The following is a 19,826-nucleotide window of genomic DNA, read 5'->3' as shown; positions in this document are numbered from 1 at the left end:
GTTATTGGATATGGACCCCTTCTCGGGTGAAGGCCTCCTCCAGTCCTTTCCACTTTCCATTGTTCCCTTATCAGGGATTAAATGTTACAGTAGTATTCCGAAAGCGGCCGACATTGATGTCTATAGGTCTAAACTTAGCGACGTGTACCATCAGAAATAAATAAAAATGGATGAAAAAAGATACTATTTGTCTCTTAGTAACGAATATTCACACAGAGTATACATTTTATATGTGAACTTTAAAAAAAAAAAGCGGTAATTAAGCAACGTTATTTATTAAATATTGACTGACCTCGATGTACCGCTGTTTCTTCCCGAAGGTCATGTACCGGTGATGCTTCTGCTGGGCGCAGAGGAAAGCGCTGGCCTCGCTGTCCATCTGAATGAATGCCTCGCCGCTAGGATGACCCTAGAAGGGGTATGACGACACCCAATATATTGAGGTCTTGACGTGAGAACGTGAACTTAACTTGACCAGAGGCCTATGTAAGAGCCTATGTAAGGCTATATGTAAGAGCGTTTTTTTTTTATTGCATAGATGGGTGGACGATCTCACGGACGATCTCACAGCCCACCTGGTGTTAAGTGGTTACTGGAGCACAGAAACTACTACAACGAAAATACGCCACCCACCTTGAGATATAAGTTCTATGGTCTCAAGTATAGTTACAGCGGCTGCCCCACCCTTCAAACCGAAACGCATTACTGCTTCACGGCAGAAATAGGCAGGGTGGTAGTACCTACCCGCGCGGAGTCTCAAGAGGTCCTACCACCAGTAATTACCCAAATTATAATTTTTGCGGGTTTGATTTTTATTATACGATGTTAATCCTTCGTCGTGGAAGTCAATCGTGAACATTATTGCTCTAAACTACTGTTTCGTTATAAAAATAGTATAGTAGATCCATAAGAGGCTATGATTTATTATGATCTCAAATCGAATGTTCCAATAATTTGGATTTAATTTTTTAATTAATTTAATTTTAATTAATTTTAATTTGGAATTAAATTTATTTTTCGATCTGATATGCAAATATGAAAATGAAGATATTATTTTTAAAAAAAAACACGCATAAATATATGTACGAAAACAAATTAATATTTATTTTATCTGTGCTAGAGTTGCCGCTTTCGTGCTCTTTCGAGAATATTCGAGAGAGTTAACAAGAATACGAAATATCTATACGCTTAAAAATTTTCGTTACCTCATTTCCTATTATTTTTTTAATTGGAACTTAATAAAATTACCTGGGCATTGAAAACCATGTGAACTCCTTGCACGACAATGTTCTTGGCGAATTCTTCCAGAAACGTCAGGATGTGTTCAACCTTTGATCGTAAAATATGAAATATCAAATGAATGGTTAATTGTGCGTGCGACGTAAAAAGCATTTTCTATCTGCATCAGTTGCGGCTGCTTGGAGGAATAAGCTTTGGAAAAAAGTATTTATGGCACCAATATAGAGCTCCTTCGGAAATAGATTTGATGCAATTGATATCTCATAAGTTTTCAAAAAAGGCGGGTAACTCGTTAATGCGCGCGGTCGCCACAGACGCAAAAGCCCAGTAAACGATTAAGCGGAAAAGAAAAAAATCGATTTACGATATTGTAATTGCAATCGAATACAAATGCAATTGCAATTGACGTGTGGTTAATATACTGATTGTCTTATCGGTTATGATAGAGGAACCTTCCACCGTTTTGAGGGGGGAGTCGACTTCAAAACATCACTGCTGTACGTGTTAGTAATAACATAACAAATTTAATAACTTAAATAATAAGGATAAATGTTATAGAGCTTATTAATTTCACCTGGGCTTCATAGGGTAGTCCACGCAGTCTAACGCAGTCTTTGGCGGTTCCAGAGGTGATAACGTGCTGTGGCACCAACGCCACTGGCAGAAGACCTTCAGCGGGAGCGGGGGCTGTGGACGGGGTGCTGGTTTGGCTTGTACGACTCTCCAACGAGCGGTTTAGAACCTATTTGGAGCAGATATTGTTGTCGTAAATGACAGCTGTCACATATATTCTAAATGGCGCTTTAATTAACGACCATATTGAATTTGTCCATGAGTTCATGCGCTAATGTCAAATGGATAGACAAAAATCTAGACATGTATCTCTTCCTATCCGTAAAATTAGATCTTGACTGCCTTGAAGGCTTTAAGTGTTGACCGGAATTCGATAACAAAGGTAGAGATTATGACCAAAGGATACACAGAGTGAAGTGTTAATTAAGTTGTATTTGTACCTAATGTAATCATAAAAGTAAATAATATCGTGAATTGTAAAAATAATGAAACATTTGCGTAAGAAAAACACGGGAATATCAAATTAGGGTGTCCTGTAGTGTAGTATTCTCGAGACGAACAATTCATATAATTCATTTATTTAAATGACAAGGGATTGAATTAGAACCTTCACAATGTAAAAAAGCATAGGAGCTATTTTTTTATTGATGGGCAGTTTTATGCGTCGTCTAGTGGTAACTGGAGCTCATGGTCATCATATCTTCAATGTCGCCATCCACCTTGAGACATGAGATCGAAGACCTAATCGTATTGTTCCAACGTATTCTTGATTAGAACATTACCAATGTTGAAATTTGGGGCACTTTTCCTCTTTTGATATATAGAGGAGGAAATATCTTCGGCCTAATGGAAATTTTTAGTTTAAATACATTTAAATTAAGTATTGTAAATTAAAAAATAAACACAATTTATTCGTAAGAAAAAACATCACGCTGTAGGTATACGAACAAAAAAGATCCTGAATAATTTATAGCAAAAGTCAATATTTCCTTAACCTAAAATTTTCAAAATAACGTATTTATGTGTAGATAGATTTGGTATCACGATTTGAAACAACAAATTCTGGAACAGTCTTTGCCCGTGAACGACCCGAATTTTTTTGTCATATTTCTCAAGAAACACTTGTGTTACTCACCATCTCTCAAAGGCAGGCTACGGACATAAAAAAAAGTCTTAACTCAATAAGAAAGATCTAACGCAAACGGAGATTAATAACATAACCTAAGGAATTTTATTTAAAACAATGATGCTTTTCATATTTTTGAGAAGTAATCGGCCATATTATTATTAAGGAAATATCCTATATTAATGTTTATGAATAGTCTTTCTTTTTTTTGTGTATAATCTGTCTACTAATGATACTAATTCTTTTGTTTTTGGCGGGAACGCGAGGAGTGAAGTTGTGTGATTTGTTTTATTTTGTCTATTTAGTGTTTCTTCAGGCTTAAATATGTACCTAATAACGGTGGTTTATTAATTATTTAATATCTGTGAAAGTGCACAAATGTGGGAAAATTGAAACAAAGCCGCTGGACGTAACTTCTCGGGACCCTCCAAAAAGTCCACTGAAAAAAATTCAGTAAAAAAACCACCATTTTACTGAGATTATATTTCATCCCATATCACCGCATCTCATTTCATTTAATTTCATCCCAGTTAATTAATGTATCAAATTAACCATCTTCATTTTATTTAATTTCACTCCATATTATCACTTTTCATAAAAATAAGAATATAAATTAAAATTAAAATAAGACCTGATAGTTACCAGGTCATAAAATCCAATAAATAAATAAAACTAATTCTATTTTAATATTAGGCAAACGAGTCGTGCATTCGTTTGTAATGTTCACTTCGGACACGTCATTAATGTTGTGAGTCGTTTGTGCGGTATTGCTACCGCGACGGAACTCGTATTTCATAATAGCTGACATTTTTAACGCCTCCATATAGTTGAAAAAAAAAAACACTAATAAATAAAAAAAAATAATGAATTTGAAAACGGAATCCTACATTTTTAAATATATATTTTTATTTTATTTACTATTTATTACGTTTAAAATAGGCAGTAATGTGAACTGGCAACCTCATAGGTATTTTTTTTTAATGTTCGTTATTCAATCAAGCAAAAATGGCGAAATAAATGAATTTGGAAGAAACATCGTGAAACTTCGCACTTCGCAAACAATTTATAACCTTGTGTAATATTTTTTTTTATTGCCCTTGTAGGCAGACGAGCATACGGCCCACCTGATGGTGAGTTGTTACCGTCGCCCATGGACTTCAGCAATGCCAGGGGCAGAGCCAAGCCGCTGTCTACCGATAGTGTAGTAAAAAAGTGTAATACCGATTGTGTAATAAAGTTGTGTGGAGAGTATGTTTACCATTAACCTAAGTTGTTTGAAAGAGATCGAAATTAGGCGATAAATCCGCGCATTGCAACACTCATTTACTGTTAAGTAGTGTAATAATAAAGTGCATATCTATTTATTTTATATGCAGATAGCATGCGTTTGCCGTGAGTATCTTTTTAATGTGTAATATAACAAATAGCTCGCTAAGATTACTCGGAAATTGCAATAACAACATAATTTCATTCGAGCTAGCGGAAAAGTACGTTATATGATCGCCAGTCTTACGAAACCATTCGTATCTATCGTCATGTGATTTTAATTGAGTATTTACTTACGATTCATTTTCATTTATTGTTAAAATGCACATTATTATTTTGTAGCGTAGACAGATAAAGAATGTCAAACAAAGTTCTTTTTGCTAGGGAAAAAGGAAGTACAGCTTGTAAACACTAGCCGTTGCTAGTTTCAATATTTCGGAATTAATTCTCTACTAGAGATATATATATTTATGCGCGGAACCATTGGTCATTTTGACTGAATTAAATTAACACAATTTACAAGGCCTACATCGACTTTTTTAAAGATTTACCTACCCGCACGCGCGTCCAAGCGATATTTTAATTTTAGTTTTCCCAAACTATTCGCTGGTAGCATAAGGGGCTATTCTAACTAAGCACAGACCTGTAGCTCTTAAATATTAATTGTGTTATCTATGCTCGTAATGGAGCTTACAGGGCTTAACCTAAAAGAGTTTGGTAACACTGGCCATAGCAGGAGCAGTGCTTTGGATAATCTACCAACGGATCGCAATGTGAAACCAGTGCTACAATTTACAGAAAAGTTTGTTTTCAATAATTAATCTTTAAATTCGGTCTAGATGTCTAGAAACAAATATAAAAAAACATTAGCTAACCTATAAACATAACCTACAAGACTCCATTTGTTATTACAATCCGTAAAAGGTCAAAATCAGACAGAGTTTATTAAAAAGAAAACCTCCTGTGGGGATTACGACGAAAGAGGAGATCTTCCACCGAGCGGGTGATATTGCTTGGTTGATCCACGGTCCTAATGTTGTTTGTTTGGAACTTGTATAAATGCAAGTTTACCTTGAAAATGCCGTTAGCGAGATTCAGACATCTGTAAAATATCTTGTATCCTGTGATGACTACCGCCACACAATTGTGAAACAGACAGTCGAGTGAGATGGAACATAACTACAGGAACGAGTGAAAGAGACAGAGTAATTCGGAAAACGTCAACAAAAACATCAGACCGCGATTAACATTAATATAGTACATTGTGCACCAAAAAAGTAGGACATCTCATCCCTCATAAAAAAAAAACAATTCAACTGTTTTTTAATTTTTAAATAAACTACTACTAATTGAATAAGAACTGTCTGATGAACTCATCTTTGTTTAATACTTCACTATTAAATTTTCACTTTTACACTAAACACAATATTGCAAATTACCCGAACACAAGAATGGCGGAGAATTTAAGGTGCGTAAGAGCAGACGTAGACACTAACGCACTTGTTAGTACCCAGGGAGGAAAAGTTACACTTTCTTCCCTGTACAGCGGGAGGAAAACCGAACTTTTGGCGTCGGTAGGAGAAAAAAATAATTGTTTATTTTGCGTTCGAATGAGCATTTTACCTGCTGCACTTCAGCGATGGTGGAGCGAAAGAGTTCGATGTATCGAGACCCGATGAGCTTGCGATGTCGCGACAGGGCTTTAGGTGAGTCCTCCTCTTTCGCGAAAAGCACGAAAGCGTCTCCGGTCGCGCGACCGTCGGCGCGACGCACAAACAGCACTCCCTCAGTACCATCCAGCACTTGGACGGGGTCCTCGCCGCTCGTGAAGAAATCCAACTAAAACAAATGAAATTACTTACTGTATTCCTAATACGCTAAGAGATCCTTTTTATCCTTTTCGTACCTATTCTAGTAACCTCGTGAGGTTATTCTAAATTCACCGAACTATTAAGTGAAATCACGGGTCTCGAACCTGACATCGTTGCTAACACGAACCCTAGCAAGAGCAGTGCTTTCCAGAATCTACCACCGCATCGGAAACGCAACCCACTCAGAAGATCCGACGAGAAACGCTGTGTGCTGTGTCTGTGGGTTAATTTACTCGCCGAACCCTTCGTCCAAGCGACGGGTTCGACGAGAACGATGACCGGTGCTTAAGGTATTATCCAACGTTTTTGGATAGCGCGCAATGTAATCCAAAATGGGCTAACGCGGGTTAAACAATCGCTTACAGTGCGAGGGTGACCATCAAATTCCTTAGCTAAATGTAGGTAGGATAAATACTGGTAAAATCACAATTCATTCTTTTAGACCAGCAATTGAAAGCGATGTTGAGTTATTACTGAAATTACGCGCGTAACTTGATTTTTGTTTTTCATGTATGAAATTATTCAATTTGTATTTTAAAGGTGGGTTTTCACTATCGGGAAACACCAGTCTCGGTACGTTTCCACTGTATACGGGACAGATACTTCAATGTAGCCTCTCGAAAACAAAGTTCAGATTCGAAAATATCAATAAATGTAAGTATTCCGTATAATTGTGCATTGCAACTGTATTTTTTATTTTATTAATCTATATTATATTATAATTATTATATTATATTATCTATATATATAAAAATGAATTGCTGTTCGTTAGTCTCGCTAAAACTCGAGAACGGCTGGACCGATTTTTGCTAATTTTGGTCTTGAATTATTTGTGGAAGTCCAGAGAAGGTTTAAAGGGTAGATAAATATGAAAATGCTCGGAATTAAATAAAAATAACAATTTCGTTTTCCCTTTGATGTGTCCTCCGTCGGACGGACTCCTTTTGTTTGTTTTAAGTTTATTTTATACAAAAGTTTAGGTCTTTTATTTATTTATTGAAGCACTACGAATTCTGCCGGGTCAGCTAGTAAGGAATAAATATTTTTAATGTCCGTCAGTTGAGTTTTCTTCTATTACTAAAAACTTACGAACATGTCCAACGTGTATTTAATATAGCAGCTTTTTGTTGTTGCATCAAAGTTATTATTAACTAGCGACCCGCCCTCGCTTCGCTTCGGAAACTGTTATTTATTATTGATTTCTCCACTGTTTAATGTATGTTATTATACATATAAACCTTCCTCTTCAATCACTTTATCTATTAAAAAAAACCGCATCAAAATCCGTTGCGTAGTTTTAAAGATTTAAGCATACATAGGAATATAGGGACAGAGAAAGCGACTTTGTTTTATACTATGTAGTGATGTTTGTCGTCAAGGTACTCACGACTTGTTGAGCGGTGGCATCGTAAGGTAATCCTCGCATTCTAACGATGACGCGCGCTCCTCGCGATAGGAAGGCAGCTGCTTCACAGGTCGCGCCACCAGCCACCGAGAGGAAATCTTCACCACTCGCCCGGTACACCTGAATAATATTTTTTATTGCTTAGATGAGTGGACGAGCTCACGGCCCACCTGATGTTAAGTGGTTACCGGAGCCCATAGACATCTACGACGTAAAGGCCGCCACCCACCTTGAGACATGAGTTGCAAAGTCTCACTTTTAACAGTACAACGGCTGCCCCGCCCTTCAAACCGAAACGCATTACTGCTTCACGGCAGAAATAGGCAGGGTGGTGGTACCCACCCGTGCGTGAGTCACAAGACGTCCAGTAATTATACCAGACCAGTATATACGACCAGTAATTATAATTTGTTAGATCGTTTATGATCTTTTGGGTAAGGTACCTAAATGGATTTTCTTAGGTTGACTAAGCAGGCAAGGAAGGTCAAAAGCGACAGCCTAGAGGACGTAGTCGTGTAAATCGGGTCGTTTGGTGGATAAGTCCCCAAAATATCCTTAGGGCCGCCTTTGCTCTCAACATATTCAGACCGTCAAGTCCCAGATACCATCCGGCTATGGAATGAGCTCTCCTCCACGGTGTTTCCCGAGCGCTATGACATATCCTTCTTCAAACGAGGCTTGTGGAGAGTATTAAGCAGTAGGCAGTGGCTTGGCTCTGCCCCTGGCCTTGCTGAAGTCCATGGGCGACGATAACCACTCTCCATCAGGTGGGCCGTGTGCTCGTCTGCCTACAAGGGCAATAAAAAAAATATATATATATACCCCGCATGCCCCCTAAATGCGGACACTTCGTGGGGTTCGGCCCCCTGCCCGATAAAAAAGGGGACTAAGTCTTACAGGCGTAGATGGAAACAAATAGCAGGAACCTCACACCGTGTGGAAGATTGAAGAAGTGGCTTTGACGGACTATAGAAAATTACGACGCTCAGCAAATAACCTGACGATTGTATAAGTTGAGGAAGGATGGAATGAAAAAAAAACCGGCTCACGACGTAATCATATTGTAATGTTAATTTCTATACGTATTTTCAACTTCAAATATTACGAGTGCTTTCAGGAACGACCATGTTTTATTTGTTAAATGACAAAACAAGGTTTGCGTGGTAGTTAATGACGTCATTGTCGGGCGAGACAGAGATATCGGGATGTTCTCGATCTCTTCTTCAAACTAAAACTGTTCCAAAGCAATGTAACGCCACTAACTAAGGATGCGTTTTGAAGCTAATAATAGAACGATGATAACCCTTCACAACCCCGCTATTGGGGTCGATTGTTCCTATTTTAATGTCTTCACTTGTACGGGATAGTCTAATATTGAAAAATAGTGTTTTTTTTGTCAGTGGCTGGAAAACATTTTCGTCATATTACGAAAATTTTACCGAACGTATATAGATGTTTAAATTCAAATATTTCGCAATAGGGTTATCACTAGTTTACGTTACCGAGACCTTGAAAATATCTAAATATGAATTATTGTGAGGAGGAGAAGAACGCTTAGGGTCTGGCGAATAATGTACCCTGCCCCCCAACACTTCAACCCCGCAGTTCTCGCACCGGTCGTCGTGGTAAGGCTCTTTAAAGAGGCGGATATCCATTAATTTTCAGTCTTTTCGCTGATGCTGACGAAGAAGACTTACCTCAATGTACCGAGGGCCGATGTGGTGTTTATGTCGCTTCAGAGCCATATCCCTGTGCTCTTGTGACACGAATCGAACCAGTGCTTCGCCGTTACGTCTCCCTTGCGGTGATAGGCAAAGAGCTACTCCACCCCTTAGAGGAACAATATTGAGGTCATTGATTCATCCATCAACGAAGGGCTCGCGTTAAGCAGACATAGGTCATAAACTATAGCCAATCTATACTAATATTATAAAGAGGAAAATTTTGTTTGTTTGTTTTGAATAGGCTCCGAAACTACCGAACCGATTTGAAAAATTATTTCACGGCTGGAAAACTACGCTAACCCCGGGTGACATAGGCTATGTTTACTAAATTTTCAAAAAAAAATAGGTATCCTTGATGAAACTCCAATAATGTAACCCAATGTGTGAAAAAAATTACCTAAAATTCTTTACATCGCGTGCGCTACAACCCAAGCGAAGCCGGGGCGGGCCGCTAGTTATAATATGAAGACATGTTATGCCAGCCCTAACTAGCGCAATAAAGTTGAGAATGGCTTTTAAGAATTAATGTCAGCTGTCGATCCTAAACGTGTAGGTAAATATTTCGTATTAGAGATAGGGTTGAACAGTGGGAAAACAGTTTCTGGGGTCATCTCGTAGTAGCCAGACTCCAGAGGCCATATACAACAATACGCCGTTGTTATTTGAGGCATGATCGTGGTTTCCATTGGAATGACGGCAGAAATAGTCTGAGCAATATCGCAATACAACAGCAAGATAGTAGGCTTGTCAAAAATTTGCGTGATTGGTTTTATTAGACTACATCACCATCCTTCATAAAGGAACTCTTATTGAGTAGCAAGAGTCTTAGTTATGAGCCAAGAACTACGATGCTTACAGAGCGAATAATAGATATATAAACCCGGCTTACTTTGCGACATTTAGGCCCCTGAAGAATTTTGCGATGTCCTGGTCTGAGGACTGCCAGGGAAGACCGCGGGCGCGAACTATGCAGTTCCCGTCAATCTCATCGTCTTTTGAGCTGTAACAATTGAAAATTAAAGGGTTAAAATTAATAGAAGCGTTTCTTTTTTCCCGCACGAGTGTTGGAGATAATACTAAAGATAAAAAAGGACCCTTAGACACAGCCCGCTGAGTTTATCGCCGGATCTTCTCAGTGGGCCGTGTTTCTGATCCGGTGGTAGATCGAAGCACTGCTCCTGCTAGGGCTAGTGTTAGCAACCTCGTCAGGTTAGAGCCCCGTGAGCTCACCTACTCGCTCAGTGACGCAGGCATAACCGCTCGAGGTTACCAGCATAGATAGAAAAAAAAGCTATCCCAATTCAGGGTATCAACTAGGTCGTCGTCTCAATGGTCGACTTAATCAATGTTAAACGGCTAAGTAGGTATACGCTGCTATACTAAATCAGCTTTAGGCTGTTTTCAGACTACGCTATACTATAGCGCCATAAAGTAAGTAAGCCGTATACTATAATTAACAGTCATTTTATCCCCTTTGTTTCATCAATGTAGGTAATTATTATGGGAATAGTTCACGTAATTTTTTTATATAATATTACCGCATAAACATTAAACATACGTTCATGCATAACAAGTTAATGTCACGACGAAAATAATATTTATTGGCGCCGATAAATGTCACGGGTCTTTGGTAATGATAACAGCGAGCAAATAAGTTAATTATGATGAAATAAAAGGAAATAAATTATACACTTCCTAATGTTGGTAGCGCTGTGTTTCGTTCGAATTCAAACATATTCGATTAATGGAGCTATATTTTAAAAATGTTCAGTCACTTTGGAGCTTTTTTTATTTTTATTTTTTATTTCTTATTTTTTAAACTTTGAACTTAAGAACAATAATACTGGTTTGTAATTTTTTTATTGACGGCGAAGTTCAAGTCCTATATTGCAGAATAACAATATGATTACGTTGTGACATAATGGATAAAACGACCGATGGATAAGTAGCGGAGCGATGGTAAAATAGCCGAAATCCTTACCTACGACAAGCGGTCCTAAACAAAATTTATGACAGTTAGTTCAGAGACGAAATATATGAATTTAGAGTCGCGCACAACTTCTTTATCTAATTCATATCCCAAAACATTAGCTTGTTCTTCGCTGTGTGTTTACTCGAAACCATCAAATGATCCCTCTGAACACAATTAACTTTACGTCACCTTTGTACCGAAAAGTAAATCGAATGCTTGCATTGACGAAATATGAAGTGAAAACTGGTGGTAGGACCTCTTGAGAGTCCGCGCGGGTAGGTACCACCGCCCTGCCTATTTCTGCCGTGAAGCAGTAATGCGTTTCGGTTTGAAGGGTGGGGCAGCCGTTGTAACTATACTGAGATCTTAGAACTTATAGCTCAAGGTGGGTGGCGTATTTACGTTGTAGATGTCCATGGGCTCCAGTAACCACTTAACACCAGGTGGGCTGTGAGCTCGTCTAACCATCTAAGCAATAAAAAAAATATATATATAAAAAAAAGAATTGTGTTTAAAAACATCGAAATTATCACTTAGACGACACGATTCTCGGGTCACTGGTCATTCAGTTCGAGATAAAATTTGATAATATATTAATGCATTTTGTTAATCGAACTTATTAAGTTCAAGAATCACGGCGAAACAATTAAGATAATAAAAAAAGCATCGTAATTCGTTATCGGTCTCTGTGTGCGAGCAAGTCTCCACTTTTTTTTCCTACCTATGCTGATAGCCTTGAGAGGCTATATCAGCTTCGCCATAACGTGTAGGTGAGCTCACGGGGCTCAAACCGGAGTGTTGCTAACACTGGCCCCAGCAAGAGCAGTGCTTCGCGGAATCTACCACCGGATCGGAAACGCGGCCCACTGAGAAGACCCGTGGGCTGTGTCTGTGGGTGTCCCCACGGTGAAACCAATTTGTATGGGCATTCACTAGAAGTAGTATCACTAGGTACTGAAATGCAATTTGAATTTTAAATCAAGCTGTGCTCTTTAACGCTAGGCCCGCGGTCTGCTCTTAGCATCTGTAGACCGTCAACTCCCAAATACCATGCGTGCCCCTAGGACACCTCTTAAGAATTTCGGACCCCAGCCCGAAAAAAAAAAAAGATGTGTGGTGTCGTGGGACACCGGATAGGAACGAAGTTCCCAATTATAAAAATATTAATTTAAAGTTCTATTCGAGGTATGAAGAAAGAGAGAGAGAGACAGACAGACAGACAGACAGAGAAACATGCGACGCCGCACAGCTTACAATAGCTTACTATAGCAAAAAATGTCGTGACAACTTTTCGTAAGAATTTTTTCCGTCTAGCCCCCTTTCACAACGCGCGATAAGGAACTTTGTTCCAAAAGTGTCGTGACAACTTTTCGTAAGAATTTATAGCAAAAAGTGTCGTGACAACTTTTCGTAAGAATTTTTTCCGTCTAGCCCCCTTTCACAACGCGCGATAAGGAACTTCGTTCCAAAACTATGCTATTGCTATTGCTAAGCTATGCTACTTCGTGTTTGTTTTTTTTCCTAGGATTTCAATGCCTTTTTTGTTTTTATCCTAAGATCGGGTTTTTGTAATTTAACAAACAGTTAATTTGGGGGATTAGATGTTCGTCCGTACACAGAAACACTGATATTCGATCAGTTCTCAGTAACGCATACCTGTCTTATTATTTCTCGTTATACCTATACTAATATATAAATAAATATACAGTGGTTTTTACGATGTTCCGTTATAGCTATTGAACCATGCATCCGATTGACTTGAAACTTGGTGTCCATGTAGAAAATACATGTAGGTACTTAACAGATAGGCTAATATTTATATGAGTGTTGGACTCCCTAATAATAATGACAATAAATAGTAATGTTAAATTTAAATGCCCAGCGAAGCGGGCGAGTACAGCTAGTATATTATATATACGTATTTTTTGAATACGAGTAATTTAAAGATTAATTTGGGGGCAAGTTCCTTGTTTCAGTGGTGAAAATTAATTCCGAAGGCATGATACGGATTGACAATTTAATTTTTTTTATGTTTGTGATTTATTTAACTAAATCATAATATCTTTATCGCACCGATACAATCGGAAATGTACAATTTGCAAAAGATAATAAATATCCTTGATTTAAAATTTCCACGCCAAAACGATTTCGACTTCACGCCCAGAACTTTGAGAAATATCAATTAATTATACGCTAATTCTTTGATGTAATCAGTTTGCTGTGAATTTATTAAACAAGCTTTTTAATTCTTTGATATAATCAGTTGCTGTGAATTTATTAAACAAGCTATTTACTAAATAGGGGTTAGGTGGATAATAAATTGTTCTTCTTCTTCTTCTCAGTCGTGTCATTCTTGACCATAGATTATACACTTAATATATTTGCTCTTGACAGAGTGGTCGTGATCGTCATGTAGTGTTGGAAGGGGCAGATCGTCATGGAAATAAATTGTTACAAAAATAAAATTGCAAAGGGGTTATCTACCTCGCAATCAATGTTTCAATTATTTCCAATTTTTACAATTCTATTGTTTCGGTAGGTAGGCAGAGATTATATTCGATTATGTTTGAACGATAACATTGTTATACGGATAAAATATCTATTTATTTTATTTATATTATATATTCCTTAGCAACGAGAGAGTTAGCGAAACATTTATTTGTCTAAATGGGAGAAATTTGAATTTTAGCGTTACGAAATTTACACATAGCGGAAATTCTGTGTTTATATGATGACATCTTAGATACATATATATTCGTCTCTTTCTTACACTAAGTCAAATTTACGTTACGGTCTCCACACGACAGAGATGTCTAGGTTCTTAGCTCACTAAAAGGTAAATAGTGACGAAGCTTATCAGACTTAGCTTCGAACTTAAGGTTTCAAAGTAAAGAAAAATTAGTGTAAATTTTAGAACAAATTTTCAATGTTCAGCCGTTGGTTGTATTATAGAATTGAGAGTTAGAACTCACTTCTCAAGTTGAATTGCGTCATTTACATTGTTGATATCTGTTGGCTTCGATAAACAATTATCACCACTCGCTAAAGCTACTAAAAAGGTTTGGTCTTCTCGCGTCACCCCCCCCCCGCGGTCAGGTCTAATGCGTAGTCTACCCGAGCATTCCCCCCTTGTGTGCTTAGTTCAAGTTTTTTAACGTTCTCGATAGCGTAAAAGTTAACTAAAATTTGTATGAAGTCGGAACCTTTACCTACGTTTGCCGCTAGGGGCGCTGTTCCAACTCCATACAAATTTGAGTTAACTTTTACGCTATCGAGAACGTTAAAAAACTCGCACTAAGCACACTGGACTACACTCATGAATGTTCGTTGCGTACATAAAATTTTCATATAAAGTAAAAGCATTTTCACGTAAAACATGTATTTGCGATTTCCCACGACAAACTTACACATTTAAAAGCGTATTTCAGTGTACTAGAGGTCCCGCAGTAGTCGAAATTCGACTATAATTAATTGGAATTGTAAGTTTGTACACTATTATGATTGTATTTTATACTTCTATAATCACAAATTTCGCCAAGACTACACTATAAAAAATATTTACAAAGACAAACGATATTTAATCTGTTCTCAATTTGACAACAGACGTCAAGAACAAAAGTTTGACAATAAATAGCATGCATGCGTGTGTGCGTCAAATACATGGTATGTAGTGTGTGTAATGTTTTCCTTATTGATTTAATATATCTTTTATGCATTATTTAAAAAAAATATTAGCATTGTGCACTTCTTCTCTATATTCTCTATAAGTGTGGAAAATTTCATACTCCTCCGTCCGCGCAATTTTCGTAAAAAGGGATACAAAGTTTGTGCTTGACGTATTAATTTCAGTGTTTAAACAAGCTACGTGTTCAGCTGAACGAAGAAGAATTCAATGAAGATATCATGTGAATGTAAACACCCATTGTGTTTGATATTGCAACAATAAAGATGGTGACACGACGAGTCCGCTTGTGCAACGTGCTTTAAGCATTAGGCAAATCGCCGGAACGGACAGAAGTAATTTTTGTTTAGGTATGTTCAGCGCACGCGGCCTAATCAGTAAGACGCCTTTTTTTTAACGCTGGGGAATCCATTTACGGATACCCGGTCCGGGGGGGGTAGCGAACCGGGTTACGTCGGACTCCGGCGCCTCCTGAGAGGAAGAGGGGGACGAGGAGGGTCAAGGTCCTCCACCTCCCCGAATTCCTCGCAGGAGACTACGCCTTGAAAAAGGCGCGCGAAGCACTTGCCCCGCAGAACGACTACCGACTAAGCCCCATCAGTAAGACGCCTGTGTTTGTATCGAGGCTATGGAACTATAAGGTACACAAGCAAATATCTTCAAGTAAGTCCACATGGGTCGGTTTCACAAATGCTGAAAACCTTTTTTTTCCTACTTAAGCTGATGGTCTTAAGAGACCATTTCAGCGTAACCTTAACTAGTAAGTAAACTCACGAGGCTCAAACCTGACGACGTTGCTAAGACTAACCCTAGCAAGAGCAGTGCTTCGTAGAATCTACCACCGGATCGGAAACGCGGCCTACTGAGAAGATCCGTCGTGAAACTCAGTGGGCGTTTTAAAATCGATTTTGATACGTAAAATATTGAAATATGTAAGACTGTGTAACATATTGCAATTTGACATTTTATATCCGATATTTTGTGGTAGGCAGTGGCTTGGCTCTGTCCCTGGAATTGCTGACGTCTATGAGCGATGGTAACCACTCACCATCAGGTGCGCCGTATGCTTGTACGCCTACAAGAGGTATTCTGTACAAAAAAAAATTATACAGCTTCTGTTAAAAAATTTAATATTTATCAAATGTTACGTTCCATTTTACACAAACAGCGTTAGTTCCCACAGCTTTTTTTTTAAGGTCTTAGTGCATTGTTTTTTTTGGTAGCCTAAGCAGCTATACCTTTGGCAGATTGTTCCTGTATTTCTTAATAACTTCGAATAATAAGTACATTGGAATGTGCATTAAGTGTTAGCGTCTATGGTTCTGGGAAACAAATTGAAAATATTTCTGTACGCATTAAAAATCCCAACGGATGACATAAGGAGTTTGTTGATATTTCGAACGTAGCGTCAGCACATCACGAGTGAGCTTGCGAAAAATACGTAAATACAGCAATTCATAATAATATTATATTTAAATTTTATTTATTTTCTTTGTCATTACAATCTTAATTCAGTCGGACAAAATTGATATTTGTTGTTTTTATAACGCTATAAACGCGCACACAAATACACAACCTTATATTTTGATATATTTGCAAATAAATAATATAATTTATTCTACTGGAGATTGTGAATTTAATTATTTGTTTTGCACGTCGTACCTTAGAAAGAGATAATGAATTACTTTATATGTGTGATATAAGTATGAGTGACAAAGACGAAACTACGAACATAATCTAAGCGATTATGCGCCTAACATTGTAGTTATTGTACACTTAAAGTGTGATAAGTTTTAAATAGTCGAAACAGATTGAATGATTTTCTTTTACTGGGGGTAGGACCTCTTGAGTCCGCACATGTGGGTACTACCACCCTGCCTATTTCTGCCGTGAAGCAGTAATGCGTTTCGATTTGAAGGGTGGGGCAGCCCTTGTAACTTTACTGAGACCTTAGAATTTATATCTCAAGGTGGGTGTCGCATTTACGTTGTAGATGTCTATGGGCTCCAGTAACCACTGAACACCAGGTGGGTTTTGAGTTCGTCCACAAATATAAGAAAAAAAAAACTTTCTAAAAATTTCTTTTTTGTTGACGGTACGTATGCGTTGACATCAAGGACTGGAGTTCTCATATTACTTACTCTACCGTTGGGCGCGCGGCACAATCATAAATCTTGCACAAATGCTTTTAAAATGGCAAGTTGAATTTCACGTGAAACGCGAATGTGTTTTGAATGTTCAAGATTTCATGGATTATTCAACTCTTGGAGCCATCGGCTCCGGTGACTCACGGCGATGACACTTAATATTGACGGTTATTAAGTTACAAATGAATTAATGACACGGTTTATAGAAAAATATTAGTGCAAACATGAGTTTTATGCGTGGAAATTCCTTCATTGCCTTTGGTAGCCGATAAGGATGTGCCTCGGCGGATCTGTGGTCACCGCCAAGGGCACAGCTAAATTGCTGTCCACAGGCGAGGAGTCTTCTCACGCCTCGTTCAAAAAAAGACCGTGGCATTATATACAGAGGGTTTATTTTAATCTGGATGGTATATGATCATAAAGGCATTTTGGATTAGCTTACTAGTTTCAGGTAGCAGAAGTGATCAAACGGTTTGATGTTAAAAAGCTGTCGTGGCGTGCAACCTATTTGACAGGACGTAAGACCTACAACGACTAGAGATAGACTAAGACAGAGACTTGATAAGAATTTGAAAAGAAACAAAGAGAGAAAGGGAATGAACGCGCACGTGACTAGCGGCAGGCATAGCTTTTAATGCCTTCCTAAAAGACCCACACGAACCAGACGACAAGGAACAAACTGACTGTTCTCATATGTACATAAAATAGACGACAAAAAACGAATAGACCGTTCAAAAGCTGATGACGGGATCATCTCGGACAATTCAAAGAACTCCTTTATGAGCAACTGGGTACAAAACACAAAGTATACTAAAGTCCTCCTGTCAAAGAGTTACCATGTTAGGAGCGCGAGTTTGTAAGGTCTAAAGTGTTGGTCTTTCTCTAAGTCTGTAGTGCGCTAGGTATTGCCACTCTATTAGCGACGCTGAATACCTATATTAGTTGACCAATCACATCATTATACAGTCCTGAACTATAATTCCATTTACTATAGAAACCAGTATTTTGAAGTGAAACTTCTAATGCGACTTCTGACAAGGCTACATTAAACATTTAACGCTACTATACTAAAAGACAGAGCACGTAGAGATCCTGATAACGTAGAGAAACTGATGCTAGTTGCTCAGGTTGACGGGAGAAGATCACGCGGACGTTCACCTACCCGCTGGTCAGATCTGGTGAAGACGCTCACCGGCCTGACAATAAACGAGGCTATAAAGACCGCTGAAGAAAGGAAGACGCGGAGTAGCATAGTGCGATGCACTATTGTGCACTAGTAATTGGACACGGCCTTCAGCAATGAAAAGACCGACCTTTTTTTTTTTAGGATTGAGGGATAACCTACTGTTGGCGCAGAGGCCTTTCAGTTTCACCAGGACAGATGGGCGAGCAAAGGCTCATCAGCCAGGAGGGGTGGGATTTGCTAACAGCTGCCCGAGCGCTTCCAAAGGAGACCTAACAACTCAAGGGCAGCTGCTTCGCGAATGAATCTACTACCGGATCGGAATCGCGATCCGCTGTAGAGATCCGGCGAGAAACTCAGCGACTCAGCGAGCTGATGCATGGGAATGGAAAACAAAAGCTGAATTAGCATCCAATTTGGCCACAAGTACATATGTTAAAACGACTGCAATTTTCTCATATCTGAATAGAATTTGGTTTTGTTTCCATTGTCCGTCTATTGTGCTTCAGTGTTTTTATGACGCAATAAAAACGTTCAAAGAACACGCAAATCGCCAGAATGATTATGTAAATATTGTTATTGTTTATTCGTTGCTTGTGATACGTTTCTCGTTCAGGAGGTCGCAATTCTTAGAATAAAGTGGTAATTGAGTATTCAGTGTTTCGTGAATTCGTACCATTCCTGAATTAGGGTTGGCTTCGAAATCGCTATTTTAGTTTATGGTAGAATAAGACAGATCGATTTTTTTTTTTTTTATTTATCTATATCTATATCTATACTAATATTATCTATACTAATATTATAAAGAGGAAAGATTTGTTTGTTTGTTTGTTTCGAGTAGGCTCCGAAACTACTGGACCGATTTGAAAAATTCTTTTTCCATTAGAAGCCGACATTGTCCCTGATGAACATAGGCTACTTTTTTAAATTTTTTTTTTATTTAATTTTTTTTGGTTTCATGTGTGTTTTAATGTTTCCGAAGCGAAGCGAGGGCGGGTCGCTAGTTTCTTATATGAGTGGACGAGGTCACAGCCCACCTGGTGTTAAGTGGTTACTGGAGCCTATAGATTGAGATATAAGTTCTAAAGTCTCAAGTATAGACAACGGCTGCCCCGCCGTCCACTGAAGTCTTAGTGAATTCCCAGTATTTGATTCAGCCTTTATTTCATACCTTTTTTTTGTTGCTTAGGTGGGTGGACGAGCTTACAACCCACCTGGTGTTAAGTGGTTACTGGAGCCCATAGACATCTAAAACGTAAGTACACCACCCATCTTGAGATATAAGTTCTAAGGTCACAGTATAGTTACAACGGCTGCCCCGCCCTTCAAACCGAAACGCATTACTGCTTCACGGCAGAAATAGGCAGGGTGGTGGTACCTACCCGCGCGGACTCTCAAGATGTCCTACCACCAGTAATAGTCGAATAATAGATCGATTTACCTTTACGTTCTATTTCACAACATTCTTTGCCAAGCTATCGTTTGATATTTACATTGTAGAGTAATCTATATATTAATACGTGAGGCAAAAACTTTGTATCCCTCTTTACGAAAATTTCGCGGACGGAGGACTATGAAATTTTCCACACTTATATAGAATATAGAGAAGAAGTGCACAATGCTAATTATTTTTTTAAA

At 38.3% G+C, this 19,826-nt stretch overlaps 1 protein-coding gene across 2 annotated transcripts in view; it reads right to left on the bottom strand.

Annotated features, from left to right (window-relative positions):
- The window catches only part of fus (epithelial splicing regulatory protein fusilli), a 128,077-nt gene that overhangs the window by 12,654 nt on the left and 95,597 nt on the right, over positions 1 to 19,826 (bottom strand). For both annotated transcript variants that reach the window (XM_089735864.1, XM_089735863.1), the window contains exons 7-13: positions 10,094 to 10,204; positions 9,178 to 9,310; positions 7,463 to 7,600; positions 5,828 to 6,043; positions 1,814 to 1,981; positions 1,249 to 1,329; positions 293 to 409 (exon numbers count right to left, since the gene is read on the bottom strand). In XM_089735864.1, coding sequence (XP_089591990.1) covers positions 293 to 409; positions 1,249 to 1,329; positions 1,814 to 1,981; positions 5,828 to 6,043; positions 7,463 to 7,600; positions 9,178 to 9,310; positions 10,094 to 10,204 — 964 coding nt within the window. The remainder of the gene's footprint in view (positions 1 to 292; positions 410 to 1,248; positions 1,330 to 1,813; positions 1,982 to 5,827; positions 6,044 to 7,462; positions 7,601 to 9,177; positions 9,311 to 10,093; positions 10,205 to 19,826) is intronic.

This window comes from Bombyx mandarina, chromosome 20, assembly GCF_030267445.1.
Source record: "Bombyx mandarina strain Sakado chromosome 20, ASM3026744v2".
In the NCBI taxonomy this organism is placed as follows: Eukaryota; Metazoa; Arthropoda; class Insecta; order Lepidoptera; family Bombycidae; genus Bombyx; species Bombyx mandarina.
Note: the sequence above shows the minus strand (reverse complement) of the source record. Positions and strands in the feature narration are given on the sequence as shown.